Source organism: Heterocephalus glaber, unplaced genomic scaffold (assembly GCF_053883595.1).
Source record: "Heterocephalus glaber isolate CG9 unplaced genomic scaffold, H.glaber_assembly_v1.0 deba00001781, whole genome shotgun sequence".
Taxonomy (NCBI): Eukaryota; Metazoa; Chordata; class Mammalia; order Rodentia; family Bathyergidae; genus Heterocephalus; species Heterocephalus glaber.
In genome coordinates, this window is record NW_028258467.1 from 3,804,850 (window position 1) to 3,825,413 (window position 20,564).

The following is a 20,564-nucleotide window of genomic DNA, read 5'->3' on the forward strand; positions in this document are numbered from 1 at the left end:
CTTCCTCCCCCACTCTGCGTAATCCTATCTGAATCCAGGTCTATGCCACAGACACTCACAGAGGAGAGACTGGGTGGGAGAGCTGAGGGCTCTCTCCTTCTAAAGGTTCTCCCACCTTTCCGGGACACATAGTGGGGAGGGCCAGGTCCCTGATGCACCCACATCCACGATCCCAGCTGGTCTTGGAGTCAGACTTCTAAGACACCAAGGAAGGAAGGACTTGATGGTAGGGGCAGGTGGGCACCTAGGCGGGTCTTGGGTGGAGCTGAGCCTTCACACTTTTCCTCTGGATTTGGCTGAAGCCTAAGCCGACTCCCACAAACACAACTCCTGGGCACAGAGGTCCTGAGCTCCCCATATTCTGGGGACCTGGGCCCCACCCCAAGGGTTTCTCCTGCCCTGGCCCTGGAATCTCAGTATCCACAACACCCACCTTTTAATGGGCACCCTCAAAATGTCTGCTGTGCCTGGCATTGTGCCAGTGACAGGACACACACGTGCTCCACTTGGCTCCCGGGCATTGTGACAACCTCCACAGTGTAGCAGAGGAACTGGGACTCGGGGCGGAGGACCTGCCTGAACCCCTAGGGCAAAGCCAAGAAACTTCTCCCTTCTTCTCTGGGCTGCAGCACCTGGCACCCTGGGCAGTGGAAGGGGATGGGTGGGCCAGAGCTGTAGCCCAGGGCCTGCTGAGGCATCTTGGCCAAGCATAACCCACTCTGCCCTGCAGCCATTCATGTCACAGCCTGGGGTTCTGGGAGCCTAAGGTGGGTGAGGACGCCTGGGGTGGGACAGATAAACTATTCCAAGGGGTAAAGCAGCCCAGGAGACTGGATCTCAGCAGGATCTCAAACTGGGTCCCAACCCCTGCACAGAGCAGGCACCTTGATGTCCATCAGAGCAGGCACCACCAGAGGGCAGCCGTGGGGCTGGCACTCGGGATCAGGGCCCCACAGAGGTTGTGCAGGCTCAGGGAGCCCTGGCTTCTTCCCATCTTTCCATATGGCACAGCATTGTTCTTCAGCGCTGGGGATCAAACCCAGGGCCTTAAAAATGCTAGGCAAATGCTCTTCTACCTCTGAGCTACATTTCCAGCCAAGAGCACGATTTTATCAATGGAACATATCCTCATACTTCAGACCTAAGACTGCTAGCCTTGGATCCTGTTTTATCTGATATTAAAGTTTCCACATCTGCCTTATTCCTGTGTCCCATTTTTTACCACAGTATTTTTATATTAAAATGGAAAATATTTAGAAATACATTTCTTTGCCCAACTACACTGGCATTTGCCAGAATATACATTCAGCAAAAATATATACATCAAAAAAAGAAAAACATATAAATATTTTAATACTAAGTTTATCGAGACAACCTGAGATTAATACAAGTTACATTTGGTCTCTACAATTACAAGAGGTGCTCAAGCTGGGTGTGGTTGTATACACCTATAATCCCATTGGGAGGCTCAGGCAGGGGGTTCACCGTGAGTTTGAGGCCAGCCGGGGCTACAAAGTGAGTTCAAGACCCTGCCTCAAGAAAAAAAATAAAAGTGCTCAAAGTGGTGGCTATTAGCTCCTAGATATTTATTAGTACAGTGAACTGTTGAAGTGTGTATAAGTTTTTTTGGCAGACTGTATATTCTGGAATACACTTGCTGGAATATTGGAACATAGCAAAACATTTCCATTAACCATACAAAGGACTTTTTTGGTTACAAAAGAAAAAGAAATTGAGTTTCATGTATCAAGGGTGCCTTCTGGATATAATGGCACATACAGTCTGCTTGAGACCGTGTTCTAATTTGGTCTCAGAAATTGTGTTGGAGAACTGCTAAATGATCCAAACTAGCCCCTGACCAGCAAATCTTACTTGAAGACATCACAACAGTCCTTATCACCATTGCCCCTGTCATCCCCATCAATGAGCTGGTCCTCACCACTCACACCCATGAGCAACCCTTTCTGTGCTCACAGGCAGGAGGTCGCCTGGAGAGAGTGGTACTGAGTAGATAAATATCTGTGGCACTGGACAAGTCTTTCCCTGGGAAACGCAGCCAGCATTCAAGACCTCCATCTGAGGGTTCTCAACACCTCCCTGGTTTCAGCTGATGTGTTGGGAATCTGCAAAGTACAGGAAGTGCTTCAGCATATTCAGACTGCACAATCTGGGACATTTTGTCCTGGTGCATGCAGATGCCCAGAGCGCATGGGGTCGATACACTAACACTCCCCTTGTAACACTCCCACTCTTCTTATATGCTGCTCATAGGAATCTACAATCTGGCTTGCTCTTTGTCTTTTCCCAATTGTGTATTTTGTTCTGTTTTAAATACTTTTTTGTGGAAAAAATTAGATATATACTGACAAAGGGGAGTCAAAAACATCCTGTATTTCCCAATTTGAACCAAGAGCAATATCCAACATTTTACTTCCTCTCATGTATTACCCCTTTAACAATTTTTGTTTTGTCTTGTTTTTTAAGACAAGCTCTTGCTATGTAGTTCAGGCTGGCCTTAAACTCACAGGGATTCTCTTGCCTCAGCTCCTGAGTGCTAGGATGACAGGCATGCACAACACCACGCCCAAACTCCCTTTAACACTTTTACTCTAAATTCTGAGGTTTTTCTTTACTTTCTCTTCAGGTTTTCTAGTTCATTCTTTGGCTATGTGCATTTTATTATTCAGCCCTTCTGCTGAAGTGTTTCATTTTCGTTTTTGTTTGCTTGTTTTGTTTTTGTTTTCTGAGACATGGTGTTGTTATGTAGTCTGGAAAAGTTAACCTTGACCTTGCTGTCCTGTCAATTTGGCAATCTCTCTACCTCAGCCTCCCAAGTGGTGGGATTATGGGCATGTGCTGCAGTACCCAGACTAAAATATTTTATTTCAGTAGCAATATTTTAAATTTCTACCCTCTTGCTGTCTCCTTTTTCCCCCCATATAATTCTTGCTTAATGCTTACAAACACCTCTTGGGTCTTTCTGAGGGATACTTGTTGGAAGTTGCCCATTTGGCCCCTGCTCCATGGATGATCTTGGTTTCCCCTGGGGTCAGTTCAGCTTATTACAACAGACCCTTTTGGTGCATGTGGGGTTCTTGACACTTCTGCTCTCGGGGTATTCTGTAGTATGTGATGAATTCAGCAGAATCAGGATGGTCAAATCCACCACAGTCCAAGGAAGCACTGGCCCTGGACCAGCTCCAGGGAAGTAACAGGAGCCCGTGGAATATCCCATCTAAGAATACTCTCTTCCTATTACTGGAGTGTTCTGCCATGCTGGTTCTGCTCACAATGTGACTCCTGGTGGAGATGGGGCTACAAGGAATCAGGTGGATGAGTGGAGGAATTGGCAGCTGAGTAACTATGTCAGCCATTAGGGTCCTCATGCCTGCCTGTCCAAACCCAATGAACCCCTGACTCCAAGGCTGTACTCCCTCCCCTGGTGGGCACTTCGCCCTTGAGCAGTCACAGGTCCTTGCTGGAGAATGAAATGCCAGAAGTTCTGGATGACTTGACATATGTCCTTTCACTGTACAGACAGTGACCTTGAGAAGGTGGAGTCTTGAAAGTGAAACCAGCTAGAGACACACTGGCCCACGGGATGGCCATGTGGACACCTGATTAGTTGTCCATTCACACTGAAACTGAGTGCCGACTGGTACACTGGCCCCTAACTGCTCCCAGAAGAGGACAGCCCCTTGAGGCCAGGAACACTCATATGAGGCCCCCTGCAGGGCATTAGGCAGAGTAGATGGTTCCAAGCCCTGTCCATGGGCAAAACAGACCCAGCTTCATTCTGTTTGTCCTGAAAGGATCAAACCTCCAACATGGTGACACAGTTGTTGGCTCCTAAGGGGCCTACCATGAGGACATGCTAATGGGCTTTCTGGGGCCTCCTGACAGAAGGCCAGCCAGGTCATGAGCAAAGAGGGCAACAGAGAAGACAGCTAGGATTCTTAAGCTGCACAAAGAACCCCTTCTTTGTGTTGGGGTTCACTGGCTGCCGGGTCATGTCAAGTGGTACTGTGGGTGACCTGCCCTTGTAGGAGCAGAACGCCAGGACACTTGGTCTGCAGGTATCGTAGGGCACAGGCGGTCAAGGCGAGAGGACGGGGTGTCCAGGGCCCGCCCAGGGCCCGCCCCGCCCCTCTCCCCCAGGGGGCGCCACATCGCCTAAGCGGCAGGAAGGAGGTGCAGCAGAGGAGGCCACGGTCGCCAGGAGCGGGATGCTCCTGTTGCTCACGGCCTTGCTGCTGTCGCGGGTGGGACCTGAGAAGACCAGTGAGCTCAAGGGCGCTGCTGGGCCCATCTGGGGGTGGGATAGGGGCGTAGAGATCCTGGGTTGCTCACTATGTCACCTTTCTGCAGCACCAGCGGACGCGGATGCAGCCAAAAGTGAGTCCCCGACAGTCAAGGCCTGCCCGGGACACTCAGGGTACAGCGTGGAAAAGCCACTTTGTCCTTTCCCTGTCGCAGGTCCCGGGACCACCAGGCTGCTCTCCACTACTTACTAGCCAGGGGGCGGGCATGTGCGGACCACGCAGGGACCGTCTCAGACGCCTGGGCCCTCTGCGACGTGATCCTGGGGCTGGCGCAGGGCAGGTGGGCGCAGTCCCCAGGGTCCACCCCCTCGCGCGAACCCATAGGATGCGGTGGCGCCTCCCCGCTCAGCCACCTGTCTCTGTCCCCCAGGGCCCTGCGGCCTCCGCGCGGGCCAAGTGCTGGTCGTGGGCGGGGCGCCGTCTGCCCGGGGGGGGGGGGGCGGGGGCGGCGCTGGCCTTGGCAGCCTGCACTTCGCGAAGTGCAGGAAAACGCGCTGTGTGGAGGGAGCCTGCTGAGCCGCCGCTGGGTGCTCTCAGCTGCGCACTGCTTCCTCAGGTGAGTCAGAGACAGGCTGAACCTTGCTTGCTGTAGAGCAGACTTTCCACTGGGGCCCCAGGAGGGAGCCCTGCTTGGAGTCTTCCAGGATGCCCTTCCAGAACATTCCATGAACTTTTGGTGCATTATTTCGCGCCCCCCCCCAGTGGCCCCATCAGGGAGCCCCCCTCATTCCCCTACCTCTGCTGTTCTGAGATGGACTGGGTTGGGGCAGGTGAGGGAGCTGAGGGGGCAGTGTGGTGAGCAGAGCTCTCTCCAGACCAGCTCCTTCAGTCTGTCCTGCCAGGATCCCTAAACTGGCCCCCAAATCCATTCTGTCCACTTTGGGCTGTGCAGGGGTCCCCTGGAGGACTGGAACCATTTCCCAGGGGAGCTACCCCCTACTCCTCCCCCCACTGTGCCCAAGAGTGGGGACTTTGGTTGTGGCTAGTTGGGGCTTTGAGACACGATGGAAAAATCAGAGGTACACATGGAAAAGAGACATGATCACAGAAGATCTTGGACATGATCAAGTGAAGATGATCTAACCACAAAACCTTAGTGCTTCTCAGCTATGCTGAAGCTCAGGTTCTGGGAGCATGACATGCCGCAGGGCTCAAAGGAATGGATAACTAGTATTCCTCTCCTTCCTCACCTTCTCCCTCAACAGAATCCACAGCAACCTCCTCATAATCCTTCTCTAGGGCAGCCATGTCCTCCCGGGCCTCAGAAAACCCCCCTTCCTCCATCCCCTCACCCACGTACCAGTGAACAAAGGCACGCTTGGCATACATCAGCATGATAGCTACCGGTGGGGGGGCGAAGGCGATAGGAGCAGACACTGGGTCCTGGTTACTGTCCCCCACAGAGGACCTTTTGGCTCAGAAGAGAGACCTGGTGATGGTGTCCAGTATGAGCACGTGGTACAGCCCCACAGGACACCTCAGGGAGGACCCAGGTGTGCCCAGGTGGCCAGCCCTACTCCCAGGACCCTGAGTTCTCTCTTGTCCATGGCAGGTTCCCTGATGCTTCTAAATGGACTGTCCAGCTGGGTGAGCTCACTCTCTACCCGTACAGGGTGACGGACATCTTTGTACATCCCGGAGCCAAAAGGCATTCCCATGACATTGCCCTGCTGAGGCTGGCCTCCCCTGTCACCTACACCAAGTACATCCAACCAGTCTGTGTGGAGGCCTCCTCCTCCTTCTCCTCCTCCTCCTCCTCCTTGTTCCTGCACCGGCCTGACTGCTGGGTGACCGGCTGGGGGCCACTCCGTGAGAATCTGAGTGAGGCTGGGGAGAGGCGTGCTGGGGTGGGCGGGCACCATCCTGCTCTCCTGTCCCAGCCACACCAGGCTCAACAGCACCCCTCTGGTCTCAGGCCCCCCTGAGCCCCTCTGCCTACCTGCTCAGCATCCATCCTAGCCACTCCTCTCCTCTCCATCCCAGCCATGTAACCAAACACTTAGTTCCTTCCTTTGCACACCTGGTGGCTGAAGGCAGAGGTACAGGGGTGTCCAGCTTGGCCAGTCCTGTGTGTGCCCTGGCCAGCAGGGTTGGGGATCAGGCAGATTTCTGAGGAAGCTTCAGGCCTTCATTTCCTTACACTGAGATTTAATTCACTGGCTCATAAGATTTGAAAGAGAACAGTTTTAAAGTGCTACTTTGTATATTCACTTAGTTGTGCAACCATCAACCCTAACGATAGAACATTGTCATGTTCTCAAAAACAACCCCCCACTCCTCAGTCATCCTCTTGACCGCCCAGTTTCCCCAGACCTTTCACCCCTGGCCACCTGCAGCCTGACTGTCTGTTCATTTGGCTTTTCTGGACATCCAGAGTCATAGAGGAGGTGACCTTCTGTGTTTTGGCTTCTTTCATGTAATACAGTGTCCTCAAGATTAGTTCTGTTGGGCAGGGGATTTAGCTCAGTGGTTGGCACCACCTCCCTCAAAAGCTCAAGGACCCAAGTTCAATCCCTGGTACCAAAAACAAAAACAAAGTATTGGTCCTGTTTATGGCATATCATATCAACCTCCCTTTTCTTTTCTTCATTTCCTTTTTTAAAAAAGTATGCAATTTGGCCTTATCTAGTGAGTTCACAACACTATGCTATCAATGTTATAGGAGACTCTCATTCCCACTAAGCAGTCACTTCTCATGGACCCTCCCTTCCCCCCCCCGAGAGCCACTGACGAGCTTTCTGTCTCTGGATTCAGTCCTTTTGAGTATTTCATATGAATAGCTTCATACAGTATGTGGCTCTGTGGGTCTGCTTTCTGAGCTCAGAGTGTCTACAAGGTTCATCAGTATTAAAGCAAGTATCAGAATTTCATTTCTTTTTATGGCTGAATAGTATTCCCCTGCATAACACAATTTGTTTATAACCTATTTTTTTATCCATTCATGTGTTGATGGACATTTGTTTCTACCTTTTGAGTATTGTGAATAATTTATGAACGTTAATATACAAGTTTGTCTTTGAACACCTAATTTCTGAAAAGAAACCAACTATATATCTGCTGAGTTCCCTTATACTGACAACTGGATTCTCTGCTGCTATTTACAAGTTTCTGTCTGTGTTTTCCCAGTTTGGTTATAATATATCTACAGATGGTTCTCTTTGTGTTTGCCTTACTTGGAGTCTCTTCAGCTTCTTCGATCCGTACTTTCATGTATTTCATCAAATTTGACCTTTCTGTGGGGAGGAGGCGCAGTCAAAAGCTCTCCAGAGCAAGGCATCATGGTGAATGGCTGTAATCCTAGCACCTGGGAGGCTGAGGCAGGAGTATAGCTGCAAGTTCAAAGCTAGCCTAGGCTACATATTCAGTTCAAGCCAGCCTGAACTACAAAGTAAGAGCCTGTCTCAACCAAAACCAAAAGAAAAAGAAAACACTGTGTCTGCCTCCTTAGCTCCTTGTTATCTGGGCTTCTGTTTAGGAATCTGTCCACCTGTGCGGACAGGGCCTGTTATCTCCATTGCACATCTAGGGAAACCAAGTTCCCAGTGGCACTACAGCAGCTGGTCCTTCCGCTGCATCCTCCCATGATACTGTTGATTTCCCATGAGGGGGGCTGATCCCCAGGGGTGATCACTGCTGCAAGGTGTGCCGTCCCTGCCTGGGATGGCAGAGGGAATTCTAAAGTCTCCTTCTACCTCCGTCCTACCCGCAGCATCTCTGCCACCTCCCTACCACCTCCAAGAAGTGCAGGTCACCATCCTGAACAACACCAGGTGCAACTACCTGTTCAGACAGCCCACTGTACTCAGTAGAATCAAAGGGTCCATGTTTTGTGCCAGTGCTGAGGATGGCAGTGCAGATTCCTGCAAAGTGAGTATTTCTTCCCCATCAGGGAATCCCACTTTTTCCCAACCACGGGCCTGAGGTCCCCCACCCAAATGAATTTGGAGTTCATTCATAGAAATCAATTGCACTCTTAGCTGGAGTGCCACATGCCTGTAATCCTAGCACTCTGGGAGGCTGAGGCAGGAGGACCACAAGTTTGAACCCAGCCTGGGAAACTGTTTGTTTGTTTGGTTCCGGGGATCGAACTCGGGTCCTTGAGCTTGCAAAGCAAGCGACAGAATCACTGAGCTAAATCCCCGGCCCTAGCCTGGGAAACTTTTAACAACCCTGTCTCAAAATAGAAAAGAGAAAAGGGGCTTAGGATGTAGCTCAGTGCAAATACCCTGGGTTCAATCCCTAGTCTCTCTCTCACACACGCACACACACACGTACACACTCAAAAGAAAAGAAATCAATTGCAGTCCTTAGTCATCCAACCTATACCACATATTTCCCATTTTCTATTAATGGTGCCTCTTTATGGTCTTGTCACCTCTGGAGGTAAGAGAACCTGTTCATACTCTATAGATGTAGAAAGTGAGGCTCCATCACTGCCAGGGAAGGTGCCAGTTCCAAAATCTCCCTGCTTTCCTGCCTCTTTGCTGGGCCACCATGCCTTGCCTCAGGCTGGGCTCACCCATTCTACTCTCCAGGGAGACTCAGGAGGACCCTTGGTTTGCGACCTGGATGGGGTGTGGTATCAGATTGGAATCGTGAGCTGGGGAGTGGGCTGCGGTCGCCCCAATCGGCCTGGAGTCTACACCAACATCAGCCAGCACATCCACTGGATCCAGCAGATCATGGCCCACAGTGGCTCACCCAAGCTAGACCTCTCCCCACTGCTGTTGCTCTTCACTGTGCCCTGGACTCCCCAGTTTGTGGGCCCCACCTGAGCTCACCTGTCCTGGGGAGCTGCAGCTGGGATCACAGCATTTGCAGCGCCCTCTACCCGGTGGATGCTCATGTTTGGGTGGGGACAGACTTCTGTCCAGGCTTCTGTCCCCTTCTGTCCTATTTGCTAATAAACTTGTGTACTTATCTGAATTCTCATCACAGAGCTTTATGGGGACCCTTTGGTTTCCTTGATGACTTTGTTCAACTGTGATGCATCCAGCCTGGGCCCCATCCCAGCTCCTAACCTTGTCCAGGTTTGGGTTGTAAATGGCAAGACCTGCTGTGATTAGTTCAATCCAAAAAATGATTTCTAGAAGGGTGGCTGTGGCCTTGGGGTGTCTGGGACCTGGGCAGACTTGGAGTACAGGTGCTGGGGAGCATTCCAGTGTGCCCCCTCACCAGGAAGCATGAGTAGGGAAGGGTGTTGTTTAAAAAAAAAAGAGCCAGGCATGATGGCACACATTTCTTATTCCAGCACTCATGAGGCTGAGGCAGGAGGATGGCTGTGAGTTCAAGGTTACCCTGGCCTACATAGTGAGTTTGAGGTCAGCCTGAACTACATAGCAAGAGTGTTAAAAAAAAAAAAAAAAAAAAAAAGTGAAGCATAAAGGAGATGGGCTTAGCTTGGGTTCTCAGTTTTCAATATGCAAACTCTTTGGGACTCTTTTCCGCTTCCCCAAGGTTCGAATGTCCATTTTTCAAGCATTTGCAACCTTTCCCTGGAAAGAGTCAGTTTCTTGGCAAGAACCCATCTCCTTGACCCAACTTTCTTGTTTCTCTACATCTCCACCCTTGCCATTCACCCCAGATTGCACCTCCCAGCTCCCTTCTGAGTAGAGTACCCAGCTTTCCAGCTTGCTCCCTTCTCAAGGTCTGCTCTAAGTCCCCAGGGATGATTATATGCTGAAGGCCCCTTGCCTCCCATTGCCACTAGTCCCTGCAGCTTTCCAGCTGCTCCCAACTCTGCACCACTGGCCCTGCCTCCCCCACACCATCCAAGAGCAGCCAAGCCTGGGTAACAAAAGACCTTGAGGCTTGGGGAAAGCAGGAGCCTGCTTCCTTCATTCCTAAAGCACTTTCCTAGCCTTTGCCCCATACCAGGCACTGTTCTGAGCTCTGCATGGTTCGCTCAGCTAATCTTCACATGACAACCTCTGAGGTGGGCTTTACAGGTGAGGGATGTGGGGTACATGGGTTTGAATAATTATACCGAGGGCTCAATACTGGAGGGAGGGAGTACTAAGGCCAAACTCCAAAGAGCTGATCTTTGTTTTGTTTTGCAGTACTAAGGATCAAATCGAAGACTTCACCCATGCTAGGTATGTGTTCTACCACTGAGCTACACCCCAGGCCCAAAAGTGGTCTTGAGTGTGGTCCTAAACTGTGGACAGCAGAAGTCAAGCCTGGAGGCTTCCTCTCTCCACCCCTCATCCAGATGCTGAGTCTGGATCACCCCAGGGTTCCCTCCTCTCCATCCCTCAAGGTGGCTCCTACCCTTCTGCCCTGCCCAGCCCCATTCACTTGCTCCAGGATCCTCAGTTCCCGCTCTGTTCTGTCTGCTGCAGTCTGTTACAGACTGAATGTTTCTGTCCCCTCCAAAATTCCTATGCTGAAGTTCTATACTCCTCAGCTTTTCATTGCTATAACAAAAATACCTGAGCAGGATAACTTTATAAAGAAAAGAAATCATTTAGTTCACAGTTTTGCAGGTTCAAGTGCATGGCACTGGAATTAGCCCAGTTCTGGCGACAGCCTTCTTGCTGGTTATAGTACTAAGGTGGAGCATAGTATCACATGGCAAGAGACAGGGAGTCTACGTGTCTGTCTTTGTGTGGTATTCCTCCCTCTCCTTATAAAACCACAAGGATTCAATCATGGGGGCTCCTCCTAATGACCTAATCTAATCACTTCCCAGAGGCCTCACTTTAAACACCATAGTGGAATTAAGTTTCCACTCTCTTAATTCCTTAAGATTTTGTGGATTAAATTCCTTCATGAGTTTGGGGCCAGGGAACAACTATATTCAAGCCATAGCAAGCCCTAATCTTTAGTGTGACATTATTTGCATTTATGGAAGAAGCTGGGGTTAAATGGGGTCATAATTATGGGGATCTGATCTAATAGGATCTTAATCTCTTTGTTTTCCTGTACACAGAGGCTGTGTCAGAGAGATGGAGGCTGCCTAACAGGCTGAGAGGAATGGCCTCAGAATAAAACCTACCTTACAGCACCTTGATCTTGGACTTCCAGCCCCTAGAACCTTGAGAATAAATTTCTCTTTAAGCCACCCACCCTGTGTTATTTTATTATGAGAGCAAAATCTAATACAGGAGCACAAACCAGGCCCTGCCTTGTGAATCAGGGACAAATCAACCTCCTCCAGCACATGTCAAAGTACAAAGTACAACCTTGACAGGGTCCTGAAGGGGGTATGGCCTAGGGAGGGAGGGTCCCCTCCCCCAGGAAGTGATGGAGCAAGGGCTGAGGAGCAAGGGGTTGCTGACGAGGCAGTGAGAGGCCACAGAACCTTCCAGGTAAGAACCTAAGAGAGGATTCACAGCCCCTAGGCACCATTCTGGTCCCAGACCTCCACTGGCTCAGAGAAGGGCAGTTGCTGCCCTCTGTCCCCAGATCTCCTAGCCTCATCCCAGACCAGCAGCCTTGCTGTGTCCTGGCCATCCCAAATCAGAGTGGACTGTGTCCCATGGTCACACCTTCTTCTGTCTGGCCAAGAAAGGCATGCTGCTAGCTTTGAACCTGTCATTTCCATGTTGAGCTCTTACAGATGTAGGACCCAAGAGCAGGTGGCCAGGCCGGGGTCTCTGTGTGGGGTCAGCAGGCCAGGCTGGATGTTCAGAGACCAGGATGTGGGGTCAGGAATTGGGTGGGGCCAGCTAGCCAGGCTGAGCTGGGATTACCGGACAGAACAATAGAGCTCAGAAGCTCCAGTGACCAGGCAAGGAGGCAGGATCAGGTTCAGAGATGGGCTGCCAAGGGTCCTCTGGAGCTCCCTGGCCTGAGCACAGATCCCCTCCCTTCTGAAGTTCTCTGTGCCTGGTATCCTTTTCCTGCCACCTCTAAAGTACTGCTCAAAGCATCTTTGTTTGAAGTTGGTCAGGTGAAGCCACAGCCCCGCCTTGGCACTGTTAATGATCCCCTGGCCAGGCCTCCACCCCCTCTGCCCTTTAAGCCCCCAGGCCCTGCTCTAGCCCAGTCAGCAGAAAGGGCACCAGGCTCTGAGGGTGAGAGCAGGGTCCAAGGGTTGCTGGGGCACAACAGTGGCAGCTGTCAGGAAATACAAAAGAAGAATGGGGCTGGAGGAAGAGGCAAAGGGTATCCACATCTCAGGGGTGGGGGTCTGCATCCTTGGCCAGAGGGGGAACAGTCACTGGGGCCTGGGCAGAAGAAAGGGCATAGAGTCTAGTTGGCAGGCAGAGGTCCAAGCTACAAACTGAGGGCAGATGGAAGGATCATGGTGGGTGGGCTGGAGTGGGGTGTTCCCCTGGCACTTGTCCCTGCTCCCTGCTGGCTCCAGAGACTCCAAGCCCTGAGCACTGCTACCTTTACCCAGCCCAGCCCTGAAGACACAATGAGGGATGCTTCCTGCCTCTGGGTCCTGTTTCTGCTGATGCCAGGTGAGTGGGGTGAGCATTAGGAGTGCTGGCCACAGGGCCTTGGCTCCAGTATGCCACCTCACCCCTCTCTTGAGCCTGGGTCCCCTTCAGTACCCTTCAGCATTTTAATCTCGTTTCTAAGTGTTCAAATCCTCTCAGCCACTCACCTTGAGGTCTCCAAACTTGAATGTGCTGTCACTATGTAGGGCCTAAGACTCCCACCCTTCAGCCCACAGTGCTCTGAGGAAGGTTAAATCAGGTGACCAATTTCACAGAAGCCTGGCCTGAGATCAGTGCGACTAATACGACTAATACGTTCTACCTGCTTCCTAATCTCCGACCACCACCTTCAGCATGTTATCTGACACCAGTCTCTTCCCTGCTTCCTCCTGCAGGAGCTGCTTGGACACCGGTATCTGCAGGTAAGGAATCCTCAGGACCAGCTCCTCCTGGACCTTGGCTCTGTCTCTCTACCTACACCTGCCTCCCAGGCCCTGGTTCTCCAACAGCCCATGCTGTCCCCTCACAGCCTGTGGCCAGCCCCAAAGGTCCAGCCGGATTGTGGGTGGCCGAGATGCCCAGGACGGAGAGTGGCCATGGCAGGCGAGCATCCAGCACCGTGGGGCACATGTGTGTGGGGGATCGCTCATAGCCCCCCAGTGGGTGCTGACGGCAGGGCATTGCTTCCCCAGGTCAGCTCCCACCCAGAGCCCATACGGATTGCCAGGGAAATCAAGGCCTATGGAGTGGGGTGCAGGGCTGGTGCCCCCCACCCCCAGGTGGAGGACAGTGGTGTCAGTATCTCCAGCTCCTGTTGTGCAGGCAGGTGCTGCTGGCTGAATACCGCGTGCGCCTAGGGGCGCTGCACCTGAGCCCCACACCGCTTCACACACTCTCGGTGCCTGTGCAGCGGGTGCTACTGCCCCCGGACTACTCAGAGGATGTGGCTAGAGGCGACCTAGCCTTGCTGCAGCTTCGACACCCGGTGACCTTGAGCGCCCGAGTGCAGCCTGTCTGCCTGCCGGTGCCCGGGTCCCGCCCGCACTCTGGCTCATCATGCTGGGTCACTGGCTGGGGCAGCCTCCGCCCAGGAGGTGAGGCATGGAGGGCAGGGCATGGAGGCACTGGGGAAGCCCTCCTCCTCCTTGGGACTGGGAATCCTGTCCCTCACAGCCCCAGTCCAGGACCCAGAGCCACTTCTAAGGACCTTCACCTCCGCCCAGGCAGAGTCCCAGCCTGGCAAGTTGGGCTCAAGCTCAGCTTCTCCCACTGAGCCCTGCCTCATGCCTCACTCTCTCCTGGCTCCTCTTTTCCCAGTGCCACTCCCAGAGTGGCGACCCCTTCAAGGAGTGAGGGTGCCACTGCTGGACTCACGCACCTGTGACCACCTCTACCACGTGGGCACCAATGTCCCCCAGACAGAGCACATAGTACTGCCAGGGAACCTGTGTGCTGGCTACGTTGAAGGCCACAAGGACGCTTGCCAGGTGGGTCCCCCACAACCTCCAGAGTTCACACCCCTGTGTCCCAGCCCCCAACCCAGAGATATCTGCCCAGGGAACAAGACCTGGGGATGCTGGAACCTAAGGTTGCCTTTCTCCTGCAGGGTGACTCTGGGGGGCCCCTGACCTGCATGCAGTCTGGGCGTTGGGTCCTGGTGGGTGTGGTGAGCTGGGGCAAGGGCTGTGCCCTGCCTAACCGTCCGGGTGTCTATACCAACGTGGCCAAGTACAGCCCCTGGATTCGAGCTCGCCTCAGCCTCTGATGCTGGTTCCTTCAGCCTCCTGGTGTATCTGGGGTCCTGCTCACATCCTGGCCCTTCTGACTTGAGGCCGAGGTGCTAAGGAGTCATCTACCACCCATCTGTCCATCACCTGACCCCCTCTCCTCCATGGGGCTCATCGAATCTCCCATATGTCTCAGGGGCTCACACTCCCTCCCCTCCTCATGTATATTTACCCTCCTCAGCTCTGCCCAGGGATGGGTATGGGGCACACAGAGGTGGGCAAACCAGCTGGTGCCCCGTCTGGCCTGTGTGCCCCTTGTTTTCTGGAGGAAGTCAGGCAGATTCAAACCATGAGAGGCATTCAACACCAGGGAGCATCTCCATTGCTGGCTTTGAAGATGGAGGGGCCAGGAACTGTGAGCGGACTCCTGTAGCTGAGAGCCAGGAAGGGACAGGAACCTCAGACCTACAACCAAATGGACCCAGGTTCTGCCAACACCCTGAAGGAGATGAGAAGCAAATTCTTCCCCTACCTCCAGAAAAGGCCTCTGCTTGCCCAGTCCCTTGACTTCAGCCTGACAAGACCCTAAGCGGGGAAACCTGGCAAAGCCACCCAGACTTCTGACCTATAGATCTGTGATTTAATACATCTGTGTTGTTTTAGGCTGCTACCTTTATGTCAATTTGTTACATAGTCATAAAAACTGATACTTTAGCCTGGGGATTTAGCTCAGTGGTGCCTGCCTGCCTCACATGTGCAAGGTCCTGAGTTCAATCCCCAGTACAGGAAAAAAAACCCCAAAAACTAATACTTTGCCCACCCTGTTGGAGGTTCCTAGGGGAAGGGTGGGCTGGCCCTCTGCACTCCAAAAGGCTCAGAAGTCTAGGCACCTGGCATCAAGCCCTTGGCCTAGGGGGAGGGTGGGGTCAGGAGCCCCTGCATAAGCCCAGCCATAGCTTCTGCTTTCCTTGTTTCTGACCACCATTTACTGCCCAGGAGAGCCAGGCTTGAACCCACACCCTGCATCTGGACACCAGCCTTGCCCCTGGGCCGGTCCTTGCTCACCCTCATGCTCTCCTTCTAGCCTGGCATCCTCTGCTCTCCCTGACATGCCCTTGCCCCCAGACCTGAGACCACCCATCCTAATAGATAATGGTCAGGGGCCGGGGATTTAGCTCAGTGGATCCACCGCCTTCCTTGAAGGCACAAGTTCTCGAATTCGATCCCCGGTACCAAAAATCCCTATAATTGTCAGTTGCTAGAGCGTCTGTGGAGAAAGAAACAAAAAAAAGCTGGGGATGGTGGCACACACCTGTAATCCCAGCATTTGGGAGGCTGAGGCAGGAAGATCGCTGTGAGTTTGAGGCCAGCCTGGGCTATATAGTGAGTTCAAGTCCAGTCTGAACTACATAGTGAGACCCTGTCTCAAAAGTAAAAGAAACAGAAAAACTTGGAAAATTCAAAGCTCATGGGATAGAGGTGGGGGAATGAAGGGAACATCTTTCTCCCCTGTGGACTGCAGCAGGGCTCAGCCAGGTTGGGCAGGGGAAGCTCAAGGTGGCTCTCTCCTGTGCCCAAGCTAAGCACGGTGCACTTTGCTTGAGCCACCATGGGTCATCTTTGAGCATCCGTGCCCAGCCAGCTGTGCTCCTCTTCCTCTCCTAGGAAGCCCTCCATGGCTGCCTGATTATGCCTCAGCAACTATGCACTCTCTGGATAAGGACCCTTGGCTCATTTATGGCAGGCCAAGGCCCCTGGCTGGCTCCTGTCTCGAAGTTTCATAGGCCGCCCTTTGGGAAGGCATTTGGGGAAAGGCGCCTTGGCTGGCCCCAGGTGGGGAGAGGGATGTAGAAAAGGCACGGGGTGCACTCACAAATGAAGCCTTAGGCAGCTGGCATCAACCAGTGGGGGACAACTGAGGTCCTGCCTCAGATTGCCCACAGCTTCCTGCAGCCTAGCCTGCCACAGCCATGCCCTGTCCTGGGTGCCCTAGCTCCCGATGTGGCCCTTTTGGTCTGGGAATCCTGTTCCTTGCAGAAGCCAGGTCGGTCTCAAGGCTCGTATCTGAGACAGTGAAACCAACACAGGGAAGAGAAGGCAGGCACTGTGGCAACCAGGCAAACTCGTGCATGGGCCAAGGTAGGAAAACTGGACAATAAGTACTTCCTTGGTGGTCCGGTATTTTCGGAGGTCCAGCACGTGTGATTAAGATGTATCCTAGAGGGCCGGGGATTTAGCTCAGTGGTTTCGCTGCCTGCTGCACAAGCTCAAGGACCCGAGTTCGATCCCCGGTACAAAAAAAAAAAAAAGATGTATCCTAGATATGAACGGAGGGTGGAGTCCCGATCCACCCTCCAGGGAAATAGCCTGAGACAGATTCTCAAGTATGCAAGAAATCTCCAGCAGGGGGTGTTGAGTGCACAGGGAAACTCAGATACAGGGACCAGCCAAAAATGGAAAAGAACAATTCTAGGCTTACAGAATCAAAGAGGAAAATTGGAATTCCCCTTGCAGCATTCTTCCAGATAGCCAGATAATCCTTTAGGAGGGGATGCTGGAAGGTTAGGAAGACAGTTCCCAGACTCAAAATAAAAAGAAACAGAAAATGAATAAATACTGGGGTTTTTGTTGTTTTGGTTTGTTTTTGTTTTTTGAGACAGAGTATCACTATGTAGATAGGGCTGGCCTCAAACTAGTGGCTACCCTCCTGCCTCAGCTTCCCAAGTGCTAGGATTACAGTCGTGCACCACCTTACCTGGCAGAAAATGATTAAATACTGTTTCATATGGCCCAAGGACCCAGTATGAAAACCTTCTGTCTTTTGGCCTAAATTCAGCTCCAGCAAGGCCTGGGTCTGTCAGACCCTGATTATGTATGTCAATAAAAAGACCCCTGCCTCAAAGGAAGAAATAGACTATGGCTTCTGTTGGTTTCCAGTTTTTTTGTTTTTGTGGGGTTTTTTGAAACAGGGTCTTGCTATGTAGTTCAGGCTGGCCTTGAACTCACTACTCACTATGTAGCCCAGGCTAGTCTCGAATTTACGAAGATCCTCCATGCTTTAGCCTCTTGAGTGCTGGAACTACAAGTGTGTGCCACCATGCCCAGCTTGGTTTACAGTTTTGAACCCCATGTTTCTACTTAAAGAAGAGAAAGGGGAAGCCAAAGAGAAGTCTTGGGATCCCTTGACCTGCTCCTCCACCCCACCCCCGCCCCTGGTGTCCTATAGACTGAGGGGAATGGGACTCAACAGATGACAGAGAGTCTGAAGGGGCCAGAGGACCATACTCAAGAATCAGGAAGGAGCTAAGCCAGCAGCACCCTCAAATCCTTACCCTAAATTAAGAAAGGAACTAGAATAATGTGAGAAAGATTTAGAAAAATTTCCTATTTCTCCTAAATGACAGGCATCTACTGTTTCCTCTTCAAGAGGTTCCTGTGGGGCAGAGAGGGACTGGTTTTGTGATTGGTTCCACTTCCTAGTAGTGAGATTAGAAACTTCCAAAGGGAGATGAAACCACTCCTAGCAGATTCAGAGTCAGGCATGGTAGTGCACACCTGTAATCCCAACATGTTGGAGGCTGAGGCAGGAGGATTACCATGAGTTCAAGGCCATGCTAGACTACAACATTGTGGTTCAAGGCCAGCCTGAACTACATAGCAAAACCCTGTCTCAAAAAAAAAAAAAAATCCCTGGGGCTAGCAGACCAATTAGACCAATTCCTTGGACCTACAGGAGAGGAAAGAAGAATGATTAGGAGGACAGCTGTGAGGGCAGCTGTGATGGATTAACTAATGATCAACTTGGACTGCCCAGATGAACTGAGTCAGTGTGGCGTGGGCATGGAAAACCCCCCGAGAATTTTTGCCAATGGTTTAAAAGGAGAACTGGAGGGGAAGATTGTATATTGTTGATTTTCCTGGAGAAGTTTGTTGCAGCTGGTTTTCCTGTTACAAACTAGGCTGTTTTTAGCATCGGAGGAGCTTGGGTCCTCGCTGTCACTGGGGTGGCTCCTGTTTTCTTCAGGGGAGCTCTGGTCTTCATCTTGAGCATTGCTTCCTGGCTCCAGTGCAGACCCCTCAGCCTGGTGGCACAGACCCTTCACCCCATTGGCGCAGACTTTCTAGCTTCCACCACAGGCCCGTGGGCCTTCCCGGTGTAGATCCTCAACATGGACTTGCATGAGACATTCCTGTGGGCCCTAGGCCTCTGGCTGGACTCCTGGGAAGACACTGCTCTGGGATCCAGGCCCTCGACTGGATTCGGGGTCTCTAGCACAAGGACAGATCACTTGTACTCCTCTGCATTTGACTTTTTGGTTGACTATTATAAAATAATCCTACAAATTGTGTCCTTTATTAAATCTATTTCCTTGCAAACTCTGACTACAGCAGCAGCCATCAGCATTTGGGAGAGACAGCAACCTTCTGGGCCCAGAGTCTCACCTGCAGAAACTAAATTCCCCAATGAAGAGCTGAGGTGGGACAGCAATCTTCTGGGTCACTGAGCCAACATGCAGGATCTTAGGGAGCTCATAATTAAGGGAGTAGAGTCGGCTCCCAGAGCCCAGTCAAATTCAGCAGGATAAGGAAGAAAACCCCGAAGCTTTCTTACAAAGACTTAGAGATCAAATAAGGAAGTATTCAGATCTAGATCCTGAGGACCCCATTGGACAAGGCTTATTCAAAGTTAACTTCATGACCAAAAATTGGCCCAATATCATGAAAAAGCTACAGAAGATAGAAGGGTGCCAGGGATTTAGCTCAGTGGCTCCGCTGCCTGCCTCGAAAACGCAAGGTCCCAAGTTCGATCCCCAGTACCAAAAAAAGGAAGATAAAGAGGTAGAATGAAGAGCCAATTGAAGAACTCTTGAGAGAACCTCAAAAGGTCTTTGTGAGGAGAGAAGAAAAAAAGCAGAAGCAAAAGGCAAAGATTATGATCTCTACTGTTGAGGAGGTGATGAACAAGCAGTTAGATGGGGACACTTTCAAGGGAAAGAAAGGGACAGAGGATCTCCCCAGGAGAAAGTTCTAAGACTCAGATGTGAGTGGATGTTACAAGTGTGGGAAACCAGGACACTTTAAGAGGGAATGCCCAGAGTGGGGGAAAAAAAAAAGTGATCTCCCTTATGACTTTTGATGAAGATTAGGGGTGTCAGGGTTTCCTCTTGAATAGATCCCACCAGGAATCCTTGATAAATTTGCGAGTGGGACCTTAAAAAGATGAGGCTATATTTCTGGTGGACTCTGGAGCTGCCCATTCTATTATAGACAGCTGAGTAAGATAGAAATATTATAGGCAGCCAGATAGGGCTAGGTCCTTGAGAGAATCAGGACAAAGGTGAAACATACCCCAACTACAGCCAGAAACACATCTGTTGAAGACCAGGCCTCAGGATAAAGACAAGATAACAAGATCTATATACTTCCTCAAAGGACAAACACTGGGGCTAATGGAGTCTAGATAGACATTAAACACCCCAGTTGGGTGACCTCTGGACCTACCATTTCCTAGAAGTCTTTGTCCTTTCTATCCACGCTTGTTACGTGACTTGTTTCCCAAGTGTTGGACTGTTGCAGCAGAGCAGACTAGCATAGCCAAGTGTTTCAGCTCAGTGTCACAGCCAAGTGCCATAGCTCAGAGGCATGGCTGAGTGTTACAACTCAGGGTTGCAGCCAAGTGCCACAGCTCGGAAGCCATAGCTGGGCTTTACAGCTCAATGTGGCAGCTCTGGGTTGCAGCTCTTGTAATTTGAAGACTCGAGAATCTAATGGTCAGTTGAAGAGGTGGAGAAAAAAACCTTTATTACACCAACGAGTCCCCCAGCAGGCCTTGAGAGTCTGAGTGCTCTACCAGAAATGAGAGTCTCCTTATATAGGGATCTACAGGGTAGGCGAGCATGCTCACTGAAGCAGGGTGGGGGTGGGGGGCAGAGTTACAGAACATTCCTGAAAGGTCACACAGTTCAAACCATTTTGATACATAGGGCAGGAGTCCAGCAGCACAAACCTACATTTCCAAAACAAAACATTCTGGGGGACAAAAATGGAGGCAAGGTAAGGGCCAGTCTTATTGTATAGCACTTCTTTATCATTTCACCCCTTTGATGCCCCTATTTAGGCGTAGC

General features: G+C 51.5%; 2 protein-coding genes and 1 long non-coding RNA gene across 13 annotated transcripts in view; 2 read left to right on the plus strand and 1 right to left on the minus strand.

Moving 5' to 3' along the window:
- LOC147820955 (uncharacterized) overlaps positions 1–20,564 on the minus strand; it is a 50,587-nt gene that overhangs the window by 16,637 nt on the left and 13,386 nt on the right. The window lies entirely within an intron of this gene.
- On the plus strand, positions 4,011–9,265 carry LOC101698449 (serine protease 41-like). Its single transcript, XM_087202779.1, has 8 exons — positions 4,011–4,020; positions 4,159–4,281; positions 4,369–4,435; positions 4,477–4,602; positions 4,693–4,878; positions 5,875–6,143; positions 8,032–8,189; positions 8,858–9,265. Exons 1-8 carry the CDS (start codon positions 4,011–4,013, stop codon positions 9,095–9,097), a joined length of 1,179 nt encoding a protein of 392 aa, XP_087058905.1. The 3' UTR covers positions 9,098–9,265.
- On the plus strand, positions 11,585–15,109 carry Prss33 (serine protease 33). Of its 11 annotated transcripts, none has more exons than XM_087203115.1 (7): positions 11,585–11,632; positions 12,670–12,733; positions 13,108–13,134; positions 13,242–13,404; positions 13,535–13,806; positions 14,030–14,199; positions 14,681–15,109. In XM_087203115.1, the coding sequence occupies exons 2-7, from the start codon at positions 12,688–12,690 to the stop codon at positions 14,870–14,872; spliced, it is 870 nt and encodes a 289-aa protein (XP_087059241.1). In that variant the 5' UTR covers positions 11,585–11,632; positions 12,670–12,687; the 3' UTR covers positions 14,873–15,109. The 11 variants fall into 11 exon arrangements, with proteins under 11 accessions (XP_087059241.1, XP_012921096.1, XP_004864723.2 ...); XM_013065642.3 differs by lacking the exon at positions 11,585–11,632 and adding an exon at positions 12,279–12,340; XM_004864666.4 differs by lacking the exon at positions 11,585–11,632 and adding an exon at positions 12,282–12,431 and having other exon boundaries at positions 14,447–15,109.